Source organism: Sus scrofa, chromosome 14 (genome assembly GCF_000003025.6).
Source record: "Sus scrofa isolate TJ Tabasco breed Duroc chromosome 14, Sscrofa11.1, whole genome shotgun sequence".
Classification (NCBI taxonomy): Eukaryota; Metazoa; Chordata; class Mammalia; order Artiodactyla; family Suidae; genus Sus; species Sus scrofa.
The window spans coordinates 11,122,681-11,139,470 of NC_010456.5; the positions used below are offsets into that span (position 1 = coordinate 11,122,681).

Consider the following 16,790-nt stretch of genomic DNA (forward strand, 5'->3'; position numbering starts at 1 on the left):
CAAGTGGACATTTGTATTGGGTTTCTGGTTCTTGGTTCTTTCTTCCGCCAAGTCACAGGCATTTAAAAAATGCATGTTCCAGGGAGTTTACATAAGTAATCTCGGATTTTTCCAGAAAGTTTTACAGGGTAGGTAATATTAGCCTCATCCCCCAAGAGAGGAAACTGAGGACCAGAGAGGTGACCTTGTCCAGATCACACAACCGGTAAGTGGCAGAGACTGAAAGCCACAGCATTGCCTAACTCTGAAGTCTATCATGAGAAATGCCCTGGATTTGTGCAGCATGGTGGCCCTGAGGACATGAGTTTTAAACCCAGATTCTTGTGAGTCAGATGTGTGTGCCTTCTCTCTGACATAATGCCACCTTTCTGACTAATGGGGCCCTTTCCATGCTCCCTGAAACCACGGGCAGAACTTTCAATCCTAAGGACAGTGCTTTCTACCCTTGAAACTCCCAGCATCCCTCCCAGGTCTGATTCCAGAGAGGCCAAGCTTTGATGTTAATTGCCAAAAGCTATCAGTGTTATTTCATGAGTGAATGAACATTGGAAAACCAAAAAAAAAAAAAAAGTGGAAATACTCCCTCTTAAAAAGAATACATTGAGCTTTACAATAGATCCTATATGTCCTTATTTTTCTCATTTTGCCACAGATGCAGCAAAATATCACCAAAGTCCATCATCCACCTACCAGCTGCTGTTTGGGAACTCTGACCCATCCAGCCTGATGTCTCCAGGCATCCAAGCCAGTTTGTGGCAGAGCCAGACACTACGTCCTAAACAGGGTGGCAAGATGTGCACCAGCCCTCTGGTCTTTGGCAACATGGTGCCACCTCTCCTGCAGAACGTTTCTAGAGAATTAGAGATTACTTACGTGTAACCTCCCTGGCACACTGTATGTGTTCAGAAAGACGTAACATTACCCTGCAATGTCTTCAAGTCTAAGAGTGCATTTTTCTGTGGTTCTGACCCCTGTTACCCTGACATCTTCCACACTCAAGGAACACAGCCCTGGGGACAGTGACAACCCAGAGATCTGAAGAGACTTAAATCTTGCTTCAGTTCCCCCCTCCCCCTTCAGGCAGGTGAATGTCTTGCTGCTCAGGAAGAGTGTCATTTATTTTCTTCCTGAAGACTTCAGGGACTCAGAGATTGTATGGTTTCCCTTAGTGCCCTTGGCAGGTTTTGGCCAAGATGCTCTTATAGCCAATCAAAACTTTTCCTGTTTTAATTTGAGCCCATTTCCTTGTGTTTGTTATTCTTTGGCTTTGACTTGGGCGGGACCTGGGGTTGGGAGGCAAGCTGGAGCCCATGGTGGCTCAGAGCCAGGATTTTCCCCAGTGCTTCTAGGGTCTAGGGCAGACCAGGATGCAGGGAGGAGGGATCTCCAGGCTGGGGTTCAGGTCTGGCCTTGGAGAAAGGGGCAGGGTTTTTTGGTTCACAACTTAAGAGTCAAAGGATTTTGTGATCATCAAAAGCTAAAGACAAGCTACTGATGAGAAATACAAGTAAATTAGGCAAAGTCTAGATGAATAGGCATGTTCTGTTGTCAGGTAACAGGAGCTGGAGTCAGTGGGTTGTTCTCATGTTTTCCTAAGTGCATTCAGGGTTGTATGCGGTAGCTTGAAATCCGCCATGGGGTTCTGGAGAGAAGACCACGCATGAAGTTGTGTTCTCCAAGCCCCTAAAGGCAGGTGACTGAGGCTGTCCTTCTACCACACCCCTCGGTTACTCTGCTTCAGAGAGTTTGGGGGGAATCCCTTGGCAGTTCACTGCAGATCTGTACCCACAGTTGGGAGTTTTGGATGCCCTTGAGGGAGTTGCCGTATGTCAGCAGATGTGGACATCACCTTTCTGGGCTGGAATCTTTTAGCTAAACACCTGAGTCGCTCTGGGACCTCTCATGGCAGAGTCCTAGCCTGGGGAGGGGTGTTGCTCTTTAAACCAGGCTCAGGATTCTTCATGGACTGGGATCTTCCAAGCTGGTTTGACATATTTCTTCCACATGGAGTTCATGCCAACATCCGTGGTATCAGGAGATGACCTTCTTCATAGGCAGATGGGAAGGTGGGGAACACTTTGAATTTGAATTCAAATCTGCTTTGAGACCCAAGTTTGCTACTCAACAAGCAGATCCTTGACCCGATGGCTTAAACTCTCTTGAGTATGTTTTCTCCTTTGTAAAATAGGCACAGTCATCCCAGCCCATCTCCCAGGATTGTTGTGCAAAGCACATGTGTTTCTTTTAAATTTTTTAAATTGTAGTTATTTTTAGAATAAATAGCCTGGGCTTACTGCTGCAAAGGTATAAAGGCAGGGCTGAGGGACTTGCACTGACCTGAAGGTAAAAATAGATCCTGGTTGACCAAAATGACTTTGCTAAAATATTTCAACTAGAGCCATGTTGACCACTATGAATAATGGCTCCTGAACCAAAGGCCAGGAAAAATGGATGAAGATAAGAAATCCATGTCCTCCAGGTGTGCTGGTGATGGCCAGTGCATTGGTGTGGGTGGGATGTAGGATATGAATGCCTCTCCTTTCCAGGGTCTGATGGGATCCAGCTCCTGAAGGGGCCAGATGCTGCCCAGTCAGGCTAGGTAAGGGGAGTCAACTATCGGGCTCTAGTTTCTCATCATTACACTTTTTTTTTTTTCATAATAGACTATTTTCTAGAGCAGCTTTAGGTTCACAGCAAAGTTGAGCAGAAGGTAACAGATTTTCCATATACCTCCTCCACACACACGTGAAGCCTCCCCACTGTCACCATCCCCCACCAGAGGGGGGGGATGACAAACCTCCGTTGACATATTATTATCACCCAAGGTCCAGAGTTTACATTAGGGTTCATTCTTGGTGTTGTACATTCCATGAGTTCCAACAAATGTATAATGACATGAATCCATCATTATAACATCTTTTGGGGGGGGGCACCAGCAGCATATGGAGATTCCCAGGCTAGGGTTCAAATCAGAGCTATAGCTGCCAGCCTATGCCACAGCCGCAGCAATGCCAGATCCAAGCCATGTCTGCGACCTACACCACAGCTCATGGCAATGCCAGATCCTTAACCCACTGAGTGAGGCCAGGGATCGAACCTGCATCCTCGTGGATACTATTCAGGTTTGTTTCTGCTGATCCACGACGGGAACTCCCATCTTTATAATATCATATGGAGTATTTTCACTGCCCTAAAAATCCTCTGTGCTCCCCCTGTTCTTCTTTCCTTTCCCCCAACTCCTGGCAACTACTGATCTTTTTCCTGTCTCTGTAATTTTGCCTTTCCATAAAGTCATATAGTTGAAATTAATACAGTATGTGGCCTTTTCAGATTGACTTCTTTCACTTAGTAATATGCATTTAGGGTTCCTTCATATCTTTTCATGGCTTAATAGAGTATATCTTTTGATCATCAAATAATATTCCATTGTCTGCGTAAACCACAGCTTAGTTATCCATTCACCTACTGAAGAGAGCCTTGATTGCTTCTAAGCTTTGGAAATTATGAGTAAAGTGGCTATAAACATCCATGTGCAGGTTTTTGTTTGGCATAAGTTTTCAGCTCCTTTGTGTAAATGCTAAGGAGCATGACTGTGGGATCATATGGTAGGAGTATGTTTAGTTTGGTAAGAAACCACTCAACTGTCTGCCAGAGTTTGCACCAGCAATGAATGAGCGTTCCTGTTGTTCCACACCCTCATTGTGTGTTTACATCCTTATGTACCACTGGCTGTAGCTGCGAGGTTAAAAGCACCATGGGGCCTAATCCCTTGTCCCCCCAGACGCTGCCCTGGCCTCTGTCCTGGCAAAGATTTCTAAATGACTTGCTCTGACTCCTGGACTCCACCTTTCAGAGAGGATTTCTCTCCTTCACACAGACAACAACACAAAACATGTGAAAACAGAGTCCCAGATCATAATAGCCAGATCTCTTGAATTTTACTGACATGTTTTTTTCTACTTAACCATTTGCTCCCAAAGTCTTCCCTGGTATTTCCAGGAGTCCCGAGGTGGGGGGTGGGGTCTCTGTGTGCTCACCGTTTGGGTGAAGATGCTCTTGGGCCAGAGACCATGCCCTACACTGTGGAGGTCCAGAAGCCATGTGGTGTAACCTGAGTTGTGGGTGTAATAACCTCCTTCCCAGCTCTGAGTTGACATTCCCACCAGCCACCATGACAACACTGCTTGCACCCTTGTTTTCCAAATGGCCTTTGGGGTATAGGTTCTTGTCCCTGGGGACAGACATCATATGCCACTCCATTTCCTTCCTACCCAGATACCTGCTTCACAAAACTGCATCCTGAGACTCCTGCCTGAAAATTAGTTTATACAAACAGATACCCAGGGGTCAGGGGGCTCCTAGCACAGCAGACACAGCAGATCGTAAATCTAGAACTAGCTGTGTCTGTGTTCTTGACTTATCTCCATGTGTATATACATAGCTGTTTGTCTCTGTGACTAGAGGGGATATGCTTTAGGGACAAGACAGCCTCCCCTTATCTTCACATCCTATAGCAGATCTGTCATTGTCCCTTCTGACATCCCCTTTGGCCTTGCCCACTTCACTACACTGCTTACTTCTACCTGCCAGCACCTGCATCTTTATACCCAGGGACTTCCTCTGGCTCCATGTCCACTCTGCCCTGGTGCAGAACTGGCTGGTGATGCTGGGCCAATGCCTATAAGAAGTGGGGTGGCCCCTACCATCCTGGTTGGCGTGGCCGAGCCCCGGATGTTCTGGCCTGTCTCCTTGAGCTCCGCCGGGATTCCTCTGCCACGGCCCAGACAATAGCTCCTTCAATAATAGGCTGTCTTTCTTTCCCTGTCACGCACATCCTGCTCCCCAGTGGATTTCCTGGGGTTACCCCTCAAGCTACTTCCTTGGGCTTACTTACTGCGGGTCTAAGGGAACATCCAGTGTGTAGCAGGGGACAGGCACGCGGGACAGGTTCAGGAGATATTTATTGAAATATACACAGATTTGTCTCTAAAATAAAACAGACTAGATAGTCTTTTCTCCCTCTGTCTTGTCTCAAATTCTACCCATTCAGGTGGACTCAAGCTGGCGCTCTGCTCATTGTCTTCCAGCCCCAGTGGAAGGGCCATGCCCTGCTCCTTCCCTCATCCCCCCACCATCTTTTCATGTCTTCATAATACACGTTGGTTTTTTATTTTCATTTATGTATTTATTTTGGCTGCACCCCCGGCATGTGGATGTTCCCAGGCCAGGGATGAAACCTGTGCCAGAGCAGTGACCAAAGCCACTGCAGAGACAACACCAGGTCCTTACCCCACTGCACCTCAAGGGAACTCCACATATTGGCTTTTTATTTTCTATTCTTTATTTTTTTATTAAAGTACAGTTGATTTACAATGTTGTATCAACTTCTGCTGTACAGCATAGTGACTCAGTCATATATATATATATATATATACACATACACACACACACATTCTTTTTCTCATTCTGTCTTCCATCATGTTCTATCCCAAGAGCTTGGATATAGTTCCCTGTGCTATAAAGTAGGAAGTCATCACTTTTCAATTCTAAATTTAACAGTTTGCGTTTGTACTGGCTTTTTAAAGGATTGACTCCTGGATTTTCCTGGTGGCCTAGTGGTTAAGGACTCAGTTGTCACTGCTGTGGCTTGGGTTTGATGATTCTTGGCCCAGGAACTTTTGCATGCCACAGCCAAGGCCAAAAATAAAATAAAATAAAATAAAATAAAATAAAGTAAAGTAAAATAAAATAAAATAAAATAAAATACTCTTTGCAGCTAATGAGTGTCTTCTTCCCTTCCAGTGTCCAGCACTGTGATTGAATGAACATAGACTGTGCTCCGATGTCTAGAATAGTTGTCTCCACACTTGTATTTGAACATTGCCAGTTCTGTCCTCTGACCCCCAACTCCTGGTCTAGGAATGTCCCCCTATAATCACAGTCTCTTGTGCAAAGGGAGATACTTTTCTGTAGGAATAGGCTCCTAATAAGAGCTAAGCTTAGTCCAGAATGGAACTTCCTAACCCTGCCCTAACATTAGAAAAATCCTTGGAAACTTAAAAATGCCAATGCCAGGCCTCCCACAGACCAACTCAGTGACGATCTCTGGGGACAGGGTATGGATTTAGACTTTTTTAACAGCTTCCCAGGAGATCCTCATGTGCAGCAAAGGCTGACACCCCGTCTGGAGGTAGAACTTTCATTGTTTCCTTTGGGTGCTCCTGCTTTAGAGCTGTGGGCATAAACCCTGCAGAGCTGTTGTTGAAACAAGAGGCCAGGACCAATTTGGGCTGAGATTTGGGGTGAACTAAAAAGTCCTAGGATTTTTACAGTCTAAATAGATGTCAACCAAACTGTCATCAGAGCTGAGCTGGGCCTTCTAGGGGCCCAGCCCCCCACTTCACTCCCCAGCAGAAAGACCTCCCAGGTTAGGTGCGGGGGTACTGTCCCTCCGCCCATCCGTGGTGAATGATGAGCTGTGGGATGACTTCCTGTGGGACTGAGGCCTCTGGGTGGGGGCAGGGAAAGCCACCAGCTGAGAGGCTGGCCCCCAACCTGGGCCCCTTCCTCTTTGCTCCATTCCAGTGCCCCCCAGGCCACCCATTCTCCACTTCAGTTTCTTCTTGGCTTCCCCTGGGCCCCCTCCACCCTTGTGCCTGTTTCTCCCCTGCTATTTTCTACTGTCTCGCTCTTCGCTTTTTCTGCTCAGCTGTGCCTTGGAACCATGCTGGGGCCGCCTCCTCTCACAGCTGCGTTTGCAAAGTGTGGGCCCCTTGCCTGGGAGCCTGTGTGGGAGGAGAGAAGTGATGGAGAGAGGGGGCTTCTAGCGGAGCTCTCTCTCTGCCTGTGAGCTCCAGGTCCAGGTTAATACCTGGCTGTGTCTGCAAACTGCTCCTTTGTGCTTGCGCAACCCCATCAATGAAGCTGGTGACTCTAGGGGAGTTTTCAGGAGTGGGAGGGTGTGTTCGTGTAAGTCTCGGAGCGTGGTGGGTACTGTCCCTGGGGATGAGGCCTATGGGCCCACGCCCCCACCCCCGCTTCAGGGCTGTCCCTCTGCTGTCTCCGCAGGACTGCAATGTGGCGGTCCTAGCCACCGTCTGAGAGGATGTCCGGGGTGTCCGAGGCCCTGAGCCGAGTGAAGGTGGGCACGTTACGTCGGCCGGAAGGCCCCCCAGAGCCCATGGTGGTGGTGCCAGTAGACGTGGAAAAGGAAGACGTGAGGATCCTCAAGGTCTGCTTCTATAGCAACAGCTTCAACCCCGGGAAGAACTTCAAACTGGTTAAATGCACTGTGCACACGGAGATCCGGGTGAGTGTGGCGGGCGCTGCCTGCTCCGTCCATCTTTATGTCTCTCCCTCGCCTTCCTGGGCAGAACATCATTCTTTCAGCCTTGCAGGCTCTTCTGCGTCCACCCCCTGGCCAGAGGCACCAGAGGGACATTGCCAGTCTGCAGCACCTCCGGGCTCCGCGGCCTGGGGTGTAGGCTTCGTTTGAACCCCACATCATTTGCTGGAGCTTTGATTCATCTCATCTCAACTCATTCAGTATTGATGACATTTAAGGCTCTGCAGGGGACGTAAACACTCCCACCCACCAAGAGTTTACCCTCTCATGGAATTCGAATGAGAGCGATACACACGCAATAGCATTGAAAATAGGACAAAAGTCTTTTAAGACATGTGCTGGGCGTCTAGAGAAGGGAGCTGGTGAGACATTTAGAGGATGGTAATGAACTAAAGATGCCCTCGACCAGGTGCGTGGTTGCCAGGGTCAGTGCTTCAACTGGCTTATTCTCATCCAGGGTCATGGATTCTGTTTTGCAAATCCAGTTACTCACAGTCATGAGGGCACCTAGGCACCAGTAGGCCAGTTCACCTTCACCAAATGTGTATGAATTTGTCATCAGAAGCAGAGTCACAATACCCTGATTTTAAACACCTGCATTTACTGAACAATGACTCTACTCAGCCTGAATCAATCCCTCTATGTTATCTCACTGAACCCTCCCACAACCCCGTCAGGTAGATCCAAGGAGGAGAGCCCTTCCCACTGCCTGGAATAATCCTTTCTGATGATGTAGAAAAAGCCAAATTGGTTGTCCAGAGCCTGCTTGGTGGGCTTGTGATTTGAACCAAGGGATCAGGGTTCTGTTGGAAAGACTCACAGGTCTGCCAAAGGCTGGAGGAACCATCTGCCATCCCCTCATCACCACCCCTCCCCTGTCCTGGGTCACTATCCCCCAAACTCAGTGAGTGTCTCTTCTGGGCGGTGCTGGCAGCAGCCTCTCCACGTCTGTCCCTTTGGCTGCCTTCCGTCTATAACAGCACACACTGTGCTTCAACACGCCCGAGCAGAATGTGATTGATTAGGTCACTGTTTTAGCCAGATGTCACAATTGATTATGGTTTGGTTCTTTCCTCTGTTTCCTGTAACTGGTTTGATTAGGGCCTTGTTTGCTCCTCTTACCGTTCCAGATATGTAGGTTCAATTATGTCCTGAGCATAAACCCTGGACACCTCCCTCCAGGGGGATGTTTTCATAGCTCCTTAACTGTGTACTTCTTGAGTCTTCCTTTGGGTGTATCATCTTTACAGAGAGCTGATACCCTCTACTGTGAGGTTTACTAGTTTAATTTTCAGAAGTTGACTTGGTTTCCAAGTTGGAGCACCCCCCTCCCTACCTTTGAAACCAAAGAGCATCTGGTTGGACCAGACTCGAATGTGTTCTGTGGCCTTATGGTGAAAAGGGACCCTAAAGAATCAGGAGATTTGAAGAAGCAGCACTGAAGAGAGCAGAGGGCTTTCCAACAGGGGGGAACAGCAAGAACAAAGGCAGAGAGGCTGCTGCACAATGAGTAGTTCGGTTTGGCGAGAGCATGGGTTATATTTAGAAAAGTATCTAAAGTCAAGATCAGAAAGGAAATTTGATTACAGATAAGGGAGGGCCAGAATATCAAGTTGAGGAATTTGGACTTGGACAGGCACTAGAAACACACCACTTTAAAACAGGGGAAAGGCTTTCCTGGACCTGTCTGATGTCTTGCTAGCTGCTTAAGGGGAAAAAAATACAAGGCGGAGGTGGGGGGCTACAAAAAGGATGATGAGACCCAAGCTTAAGAAGAATGGCCCGTCCTGGAGGCATTTTCTGGAGGGTATGAGAACAGAGACGGAGAGAACAAAGAGTGAAGTGGTGCCTTGTAGGGATTTACATCCAAGTCTGATTGTTCCTGTTTCCAATCTATCTTATAGGCAGCATGTCACCTGCTTATAGCCAAGAGCCATGACTCTAATGCCATCTAGACCTTGAGCCAGATGGTTTTATGGCATTAGAGCCTCCACTTAACCAACCTGGCTTCAGTCCTCTCACTCAGGGATCTTGCCCACCTGTAGCCTTGTTGTAAGGATCTGAGGTGATAAGTGAGAAGCATCTAGCAGGAGCTCAGTCGTTGGAAGCCATTCACTGTGGGGGTATTTATTAGGTTACTCCCCTGCTCTAGTATCTCCAAGTGTTCCTAATTGCCCAGAGGATAAAATTCAAATCATCTTTTACGTTTATCCAGTTATTTATCATCTTTTCAAAATAAGAAGTAATATGGTCAAATCTGTGTTTTGAAACAGTACCCAGTGTCCTGCAAGATGTTAGAAAATACATCCTGGAGAAGGTGGTTTATGGTCAAAGAAATTTGGGGAATATTCAGTTAAACAATTCTGAACAGAGTCATTTGTGACAGGATGTCTCAGAACCTTAAATATGCTGTTATGCCTGGTGGGTCCCTAAGAAAAGGACACAGAGGTAATGTTTTCTTAAGTCAGCCTTTTCTTATTTGCCTAAGAAGCCTTTCTCTTAAGAGTTGGACAACTAGTTCTCTAGGAAATCATTTAGGGATGTTTTCCCTAAACTCTGACTGAAGTACAAAAGCACTGACAGAGGAAGAGGAAAGGCTGGTGAAAAGGAGATGGGTTAGGAAGCTGTGGCTGTAGTGTGGGCAGGAAACGTTGAGGGCCTGATCTGAGAGAAAGGCATTGGGAACAAAGACACGTCAACAGATCTGAGTGCATCTAAACAGTCAGAATCAACAGAACTTGGTGATTAACTAGATGTATGGAGGAAGAGAAAGGAACGAGAGAAGGATGACTCATGCTTTTGCTTGAGCAACTAAATGGGCGTTGGTACCATTCATTGAGATACCAACAGAGGAAGAAAGGGCATTCTGAGGTTTCAGCTTTGCACGTGTTGTGTGTGCAGTGTTTATGAAACACCTATAGGGAGGAACATGGGCCTAGAGCTGAGGAGGGAGAAAAGAGCTAGAGATGAGGATTTGGGAATCACTATGTGATGGATACCATGCAAATGTGTGAGATCACCCATGAAGAATGAGTAGAGCAAGAGAATGAGTTCCAAGTAGGAAACCTTGGGAAATTAACTTCTAAGGAGCTGATAAAAAGGGGGCAAGTGAGGAAAAAAGGAAAGAATCATCCAGTGGAAGATGAAAAGAACCAAGAGAACAGAAAGAGGAAACTTTGGGGAAAAAGTGGGTAGCAGTGTTAGACACTCAGATATGTCAAGTCAGATATGGCTAAAAATAGGTTCATTGGCTTTAGATCTTTTTCTGGGCAGGCTCAGTGAAAAGATGGGGGCAGAAGCCATTGTGCAGTCAGTTAGAGAGTGGAAACAGTGAATATTTCCATTTCAGAGAGATTTCATTCATGAAGGGAAGGAAAGAGGCGAAGGCAAGAGGAAGGGTGTTACCAGCAGAGAAAATAGCATGTACTAAGATCCCGAAGTAACAAAACACATCAGGTTTGAAAAGATGTCCAAGGTTGACTAATTAAACCATGGTAATCATTTGGGGTTTTACCCCATCTCCTGTGGAAAACCACTGATAGAGTTTAACTACATGAGTGACACTACATTGTATTTTTAAAAGATCACTTGGGTTACATAGTAGAAGGCAAGAATGGATGTGGAGAGATGTTAGTTGGCTATTGCAGTGGTCTAGATAAGAGATAATGGTAACTTAGGAGTTCCCGTCATGGCGCAGTGGTTAACGAATCCAACTAGGAACCATGAGTTTGCAGGTTCGATCCCTGGCCTTGCTCAGTGGGTTAAGGATCCGGCATTGCCGTGAACTGTGGTGTAGGTTGCAGACACAGCTCAGATCCTGAGTTGCTGTGGCTCTGGTGTAGGCCGGCGTCTACAGCTCCGACTGGACCTCTAGTCTGGGAACCTCCATATGCCGCAGGAGCAGCCCAAGAAATGGCAAAAAGACAAAAAAAAAAAAAAGAGAGAGAGAGATAATGGTAGCTTAGATGAGTACTGTAGCCATGAAAATGATCATGGTCATGATGGTGTGATAATGTTGACAGTAGTGGTGATGGTTATTGTTATGGTAGTGATGATGATGGTGGTGGAGATGATGGTGGTGATGATAACGTGATGATGATGGTGGTGGTGATGAAGGTGGTGGAGATGATGGTGGTGATGATAATGTGATGATGATGGTGGTGGAGATGAAGGTGGTGATGATGATGGTGGTGATGGTGGTGATGTGGTGATGATGATGGTATTGATGATGGTGGTAATGGTGATGGTGATGATAATGTGATGATGGTATTGATGGTGGTGGTGATGTGGTGATGATGATAATGTGATGATGATGGTGGTGGAGATGAAGGTGGTGATGATGATGGTGGTGATGATGGTGGTGATGATAATGTGATGATGATGGTATTGATGATGGTGGTAATGGTGATGGTGATGATGGTGATGGTAGTGGTGATAGTGACGATGGTGATGATAACGTGATGCTACTTCTGGTGGTGGTGGGTGGGTAGTGGTGATGAGCATAACCAACACTTTTGAAAGCACATCACATGCATTATCTCATCGACTCCTCAGAAGAACCCCATGGAGTACATACGATTATTATCTCCATTTTATATATAAGGAAAAAGATTCAGATGAATTAAGCAAATTTTTAGTTAAGTGGTGGGGCCTGCTTTTAAACCCAGGCAATCCTCTGGTCTATGGAAAGAAGTGATTATAATCCAGGAAGCTTAGAAAATTGAAGGTTTTGCTAATGGACAGGAGATGTAGGAATAAAGAAGAGGGAGGTGTCAAGAACAGCAGCCCTAATTCAGGTGGACATGTTTCCACTCCCTCAGATGAAGAGCCCTTCATGAGAAACTGGTTGGGGAATGAGGAGTTCAGAGGTTCAGTTTTGGACCTGTCAGGTGCAACTAAAATGCTCTAACATGTTCACCTTATATTATATAGGTGAGAATGTTGAGTAGATTGTTTGATATGTGATTCAGGAGGAAAGAAAACTAGGCTGGTGATAGACATTTGAGTGTTGTCAGCCTCTGAGTGGTGGTTAGAACTATGGCTATTGGTAAGTTCATCAATGAAGGAGTCCGGAAGAATTTCATCTTCCATTCTACGAATATTGTGGAGTGCCCCCATGTGCCTGGCACCATGCTGGCTATGGCCCCGGAAGTGCCATTAAATCCAAAACATAGATGCACTCCCTGCTTTCAATGGGCTTTGAGGCCAAGGACCCGGGCTAATGAACAACATTGACCCGCACTAATGAATGAACTTTTACAAATGGAGGCGAGTGTTCTGACAGGAAAGACAGATTCTGTGAGAGCATAGAATGCAAGAGAGCTTGGTCTAAACATCGAGGAACCAGGCCTATGTGTAGACACCGTGCATATGCATGTAGGTCCAGTCTAGCTTCCCTGGTTGAGATGTTCTTGGACAGAACCCTCCGACCGTCCACTTTCTAAAAAGCTTCTTCCACTCCTGCCCTAGCTGGGCTTCAGCCTCTGAGGGATTTTTCCACTTCCAGCTCTGTATCTTCTTTCACGATCTTTCCCATGTCAGAGTATTGCCAGCCAGCCCTTTCAAGCTTGCCAAGCACTTGTCCTTCCTTAAGAACACTTCTGAAATTCTAACACCTCCATATAGCTGTGTCTGATCAAATAGCAGCAATGGAGAATCGCCTTGGCACAGTCCATGTGGTAGCACATTTCCAAAACGTGGTTACTCCATGCATACTTGGTGAGTTCTATTTTCCTTTTTATTCTCCGCTTCTTTCCATACAAATGTAATCACCTCAAGATGCTGTCTCTGGGCTATTAAAAGCTATGTAAATAAGCACTGGCTCTTGTGCTTAGGACCCAACAGAAATTAGACAGGTACTGAGAGAAGGAGCAATGTGCTGAATGAAAAATGAGTTTGGCTCCTCTTGATTTTCCATTTCCCTTTTGTTTGATATTCATAAGAAAGTGCATTTATTTGGGAGCTCTGGAGTTCTGGAGCAAGTGGAGGCTTCTCTCATGTAATTCTCTAGCATGCTAATTTGCTTGTCTGGAAAAGGGGTTAAGATAACACTTCATAAACAACACTCTGTAATGCTGCCCAGACGTGCCCACACAGGGCGTCTCTCTTTGACTCTTACAGCCTTGCCTTCATTTCTCTCTTGCTCTCTCTCTCTCTCTGTCACTCTCTCCCTGCTCCTTTCTTCTCTTACTCTCTTTGGGGTAGGTTGACCATATGCCCCAGTTGTGTCAGATGGTCCTAGTTTATACGTACTGTCCAGGGGTGACTATCAACAGCGCCCCTGCCAATCTCAAGAGCATCGTGATTGGGTAGATGACTTATATGGTCACCTACTTCTCAGTGCCATTCTCACTCCTGTCTGCCCGGCACACTGACTTGCTGGCTCGTGGTGTTTTCTCTCTCCTGCTGACCCCAGTTGACCCACTCTCTGCCTGGGCTCATCTCTATCCATCAGCGGACCATCTGTGTCTCACACAGGAGGGCCTTAAGCAGAAAATGAGCCTCTTGTCTGTGATGCGATGTGGTCCCAAGGATTTGGGAGCTAGTGGAGCCCCCAAATCCCAAACCCTCTCCCTCGGCCAGACTTTATTATGCCAAAAAGCTACAATCAAGATTCATCCTTAGAGTTCCCATCGTGGTGCAGCAGAAACAAATCCAACTAGGAACCATGAGGTTGTGGGTTCGATCCCTGGCTTCAATCAGTGGGTTAAGGATCCAGCATTGCCGTGAGCTATGGTGTAGGTCACAGACTTGGCTTGGATCTGGCATTGCTCTGGCTGTGGTGAGGGCCGGCAGCTATAGCTCCCATTAGACCCCTAGCCTAGGGACCTCCATATGCTACGGGTGCAACCCTAAAAAGAAAAAAGAAATCTATCCTTGTTATGTCCTGAAACATCACCCCACTTAGAATCCACATGAACACTCCAGGAGGTCAGAGACAGAAACATCCTGTGCCCTTCCCACCTGGTCCAGTTGTGTCCCCTCTCCTTTACAGCAAGGATTCCAGGCCATGGGGTGGCCAGCAGGTATGCCTTGCCTGGTGTATGGGGAGGGCACAGTCCAGTCCCAAATGCAGCCTGCTCTACACATGCTTGGACTCACTGCCCTTTCTGGAGATTCCATGGTCATACAATACATTCCAGAATATTCCCAGAGAGGCAGATTTCAGAGACTGTGACCCATTATCCCTGCCCTATACTCGTCAAACATTCATCCCAGTTAGTTTCAAATTTAAACGTATCACTTAATCCAGTCACAGGACTATGGATTAAGGATGTGCCCTCACCCCCTACCCCAAATCCATATGTTGAAGCCCTGACCCTCCCCAACCCCAAGCAATGGTATTAGGAGGTGGGCTTAAGGTCATGACAGTAGAACTCCCTTGATGGACTTAGTATCCTGAGAAGAAGGAGAAGAGACCAGAGCTTGCTCCTCTGCCAGGTAAGGACACAGCCAGAGGATACAGCCTGGTCTGCAATCCAAGAAGAAAGCACCCATCAACAACCCAGTCTGTTGGCACCTTGATCTTGGACTTCTCAGCCTCTAGAACTGTGAGAAGTTGAAGTGGTCATGTAAGCCACCCAGTCTGTGTTATCTGGTATAGCAGCCTGAGCACACGCAGAGCTAGCAGCCCTGTTGTGGCCAGAGGAGACTCTCCAGCCCACAGTTCTGGGCTCACGTTCATTGTTTCCAGACCAATCCCTGCTGCCCTCGTCACTTGTTTCCGGACATGAGACCACAAGGTGGAGGTGCAAAAGGAAGGGAAGCTGCTGTTGCTAAGACAAAGGTTACCCTAAGGTGAATGACAGAGCCTCACAGCCCCCCAGACATCAGCACAGTCTCTGGAAACCTGGGAGGAAGGGGTTCAGTCAGGAAACCACAAACTGACACCACAGACACTCTCACAGGCCTATAAAAAGAGGTACATTCACAAAGACCTCTCCTTTCTGCACCCCCTCCCCATTTCCTGTGTGTCTTCAGCGAGCCACCCACCCCCAACACTGCCACCCTACCCACAGAGGCCGAGCAGAATTCTGGACACCCTTGTTCACTGTGTGTCTAGAACTGGTATGTCCACATCTAGCAGTTAGGCGCCCATGCTTACATTTCTATTTTTAATCCGGAAGTTGTGTTGCTGAATGTCCTTGTCAGGGACGGGCCTTTAGCACATGCAAACAAAATGCTTCCAAAGTGATCTTATATTAACTTAGATTATTTTGCTCTTCCATCACTTTTTAAAAAAATGATCCCTGGGAATTCCCATTGTGGCTCAGTGGTGATGAACCCGACTAGTATCCATGAGGATGTGAGTTTGATCCCTGGCCTTGCTCAGTGGGTTAAGGACCTGGCATTGCTGTAAACTGTCACAGACGCAGCTTGGATCTGGTGTTGCCGTGGCTGTGACATAGGCTGGCAACTGCAACTCCAATTTGACTCCTAGCCTAGGAACTTCCATATGCCACAAGTGTGGCCCTAAAAAGGCAAAAAAAAAAAAAAGATCCCTTCGGTGTGTGGAGCACTGGAAACTTCTATAGCTACTGTCTGTTTCCCGGGGCTGCTGGCACGAACGTGTGGCTTAAACAGCAAAGGTGAGGTGTGCTCTCCTGCAGATCTGACCTGAAGGCCAGAAGTCCCAGGTCAAGGGGTCAGAGGACTGGGCTCCCTCCAAGGCGGAATCCTTCCTTGATTCTTCCAGCTTCTGATGGCTCCAGGCTTCCTTGGCTCAGGGCTGCCTTGCTGCAAACTCTGCCCTTCACCTCCCCTGCTCTTCCCTCTGTGTGTCACTCCTCTGTGTGTCTTTTATAGCGACACTTGTCACTGGATTTAGGACTCTCCCTCTCCCCCTAAGATAGTCCAGAATGATATCCTGAGATCCTGAACTTAATGACATCTGCAAAGATCCTTTCTCCAAGTGAGGTCACATTCAGTTTCCAGGGCCTCTTATCTGGGGGCCACCATTTGAGCCACGACAGCCATCACTTAGGCTCATGATGGCAGTTGCTGGTACCCCCACTCAGGTGTACACAGAGTGGAGTACACAATACAGAGGAGAGTGTAAACACTTTGCACACGTACAACACACCTACACTGACGCAGGCTGTGTCAGGAAGTGACCATGGAGCACGGGCTGATGAAAACCTGTTATGTCCCCTGCTCTTTCCTGGGCTTCTGCATGGAAGCTCTGGGCTGTCTCTGCCCTGGCGTGATTCTCATGACACTGTCAGCCTACGTGATGCCATAAGCTGGTCCCTTGGTGATCATCTGGTCTCTAGGTGATCTCATCCAGTCACATAGCTTGAAATTCTCACTTTATACAGTGGTGCCTGGATTTGCAACGCCAGCTCCTGCCTCCTCCCACGACTCCAGCTCACATGTCCACCTGCCTGCCATCGCCACTGGCCGCCTATTCCATACGAAGAATCAGCTCAGAATTCTCTCCTGAAAC

General features: G+C 47.2%; 1 protein-coding gene across 27 annotated transcripts in view; it reads left to right on the forward strand.

Annotated features, from left to right (window-relative positions):
- The window catches only part of PTK2B (protein tyrosine kinase 2 beta), a 130,535-nt gene that overhangs the window by 59,019 nt on the left and 54,726 nt on the right, over positions 1-16,790 (forward strand). For 25 of the 27 annotated variants that reach the window (XM_021073170.1, XM_001925998.6, XM_003132818.5 and 22 more), the window contains one exon: positions 7,069-7,309. In XM_021073170.1, the coding sequence (XP_020928829.1) occupies positions 7,106-7,309 (204 nt within the window). In that variant the 5' untranslated portion in view covers positions 7,069-7,105. Of the gene's footprint in view, positions 1-6,702; positions 6,970-7,068; positions 7,310-16,790 lie in introns of those variants that run through there. The other 2 variants (XM_021073169.1, XM_021073174.1) reach the window with 2 other exon arrangements.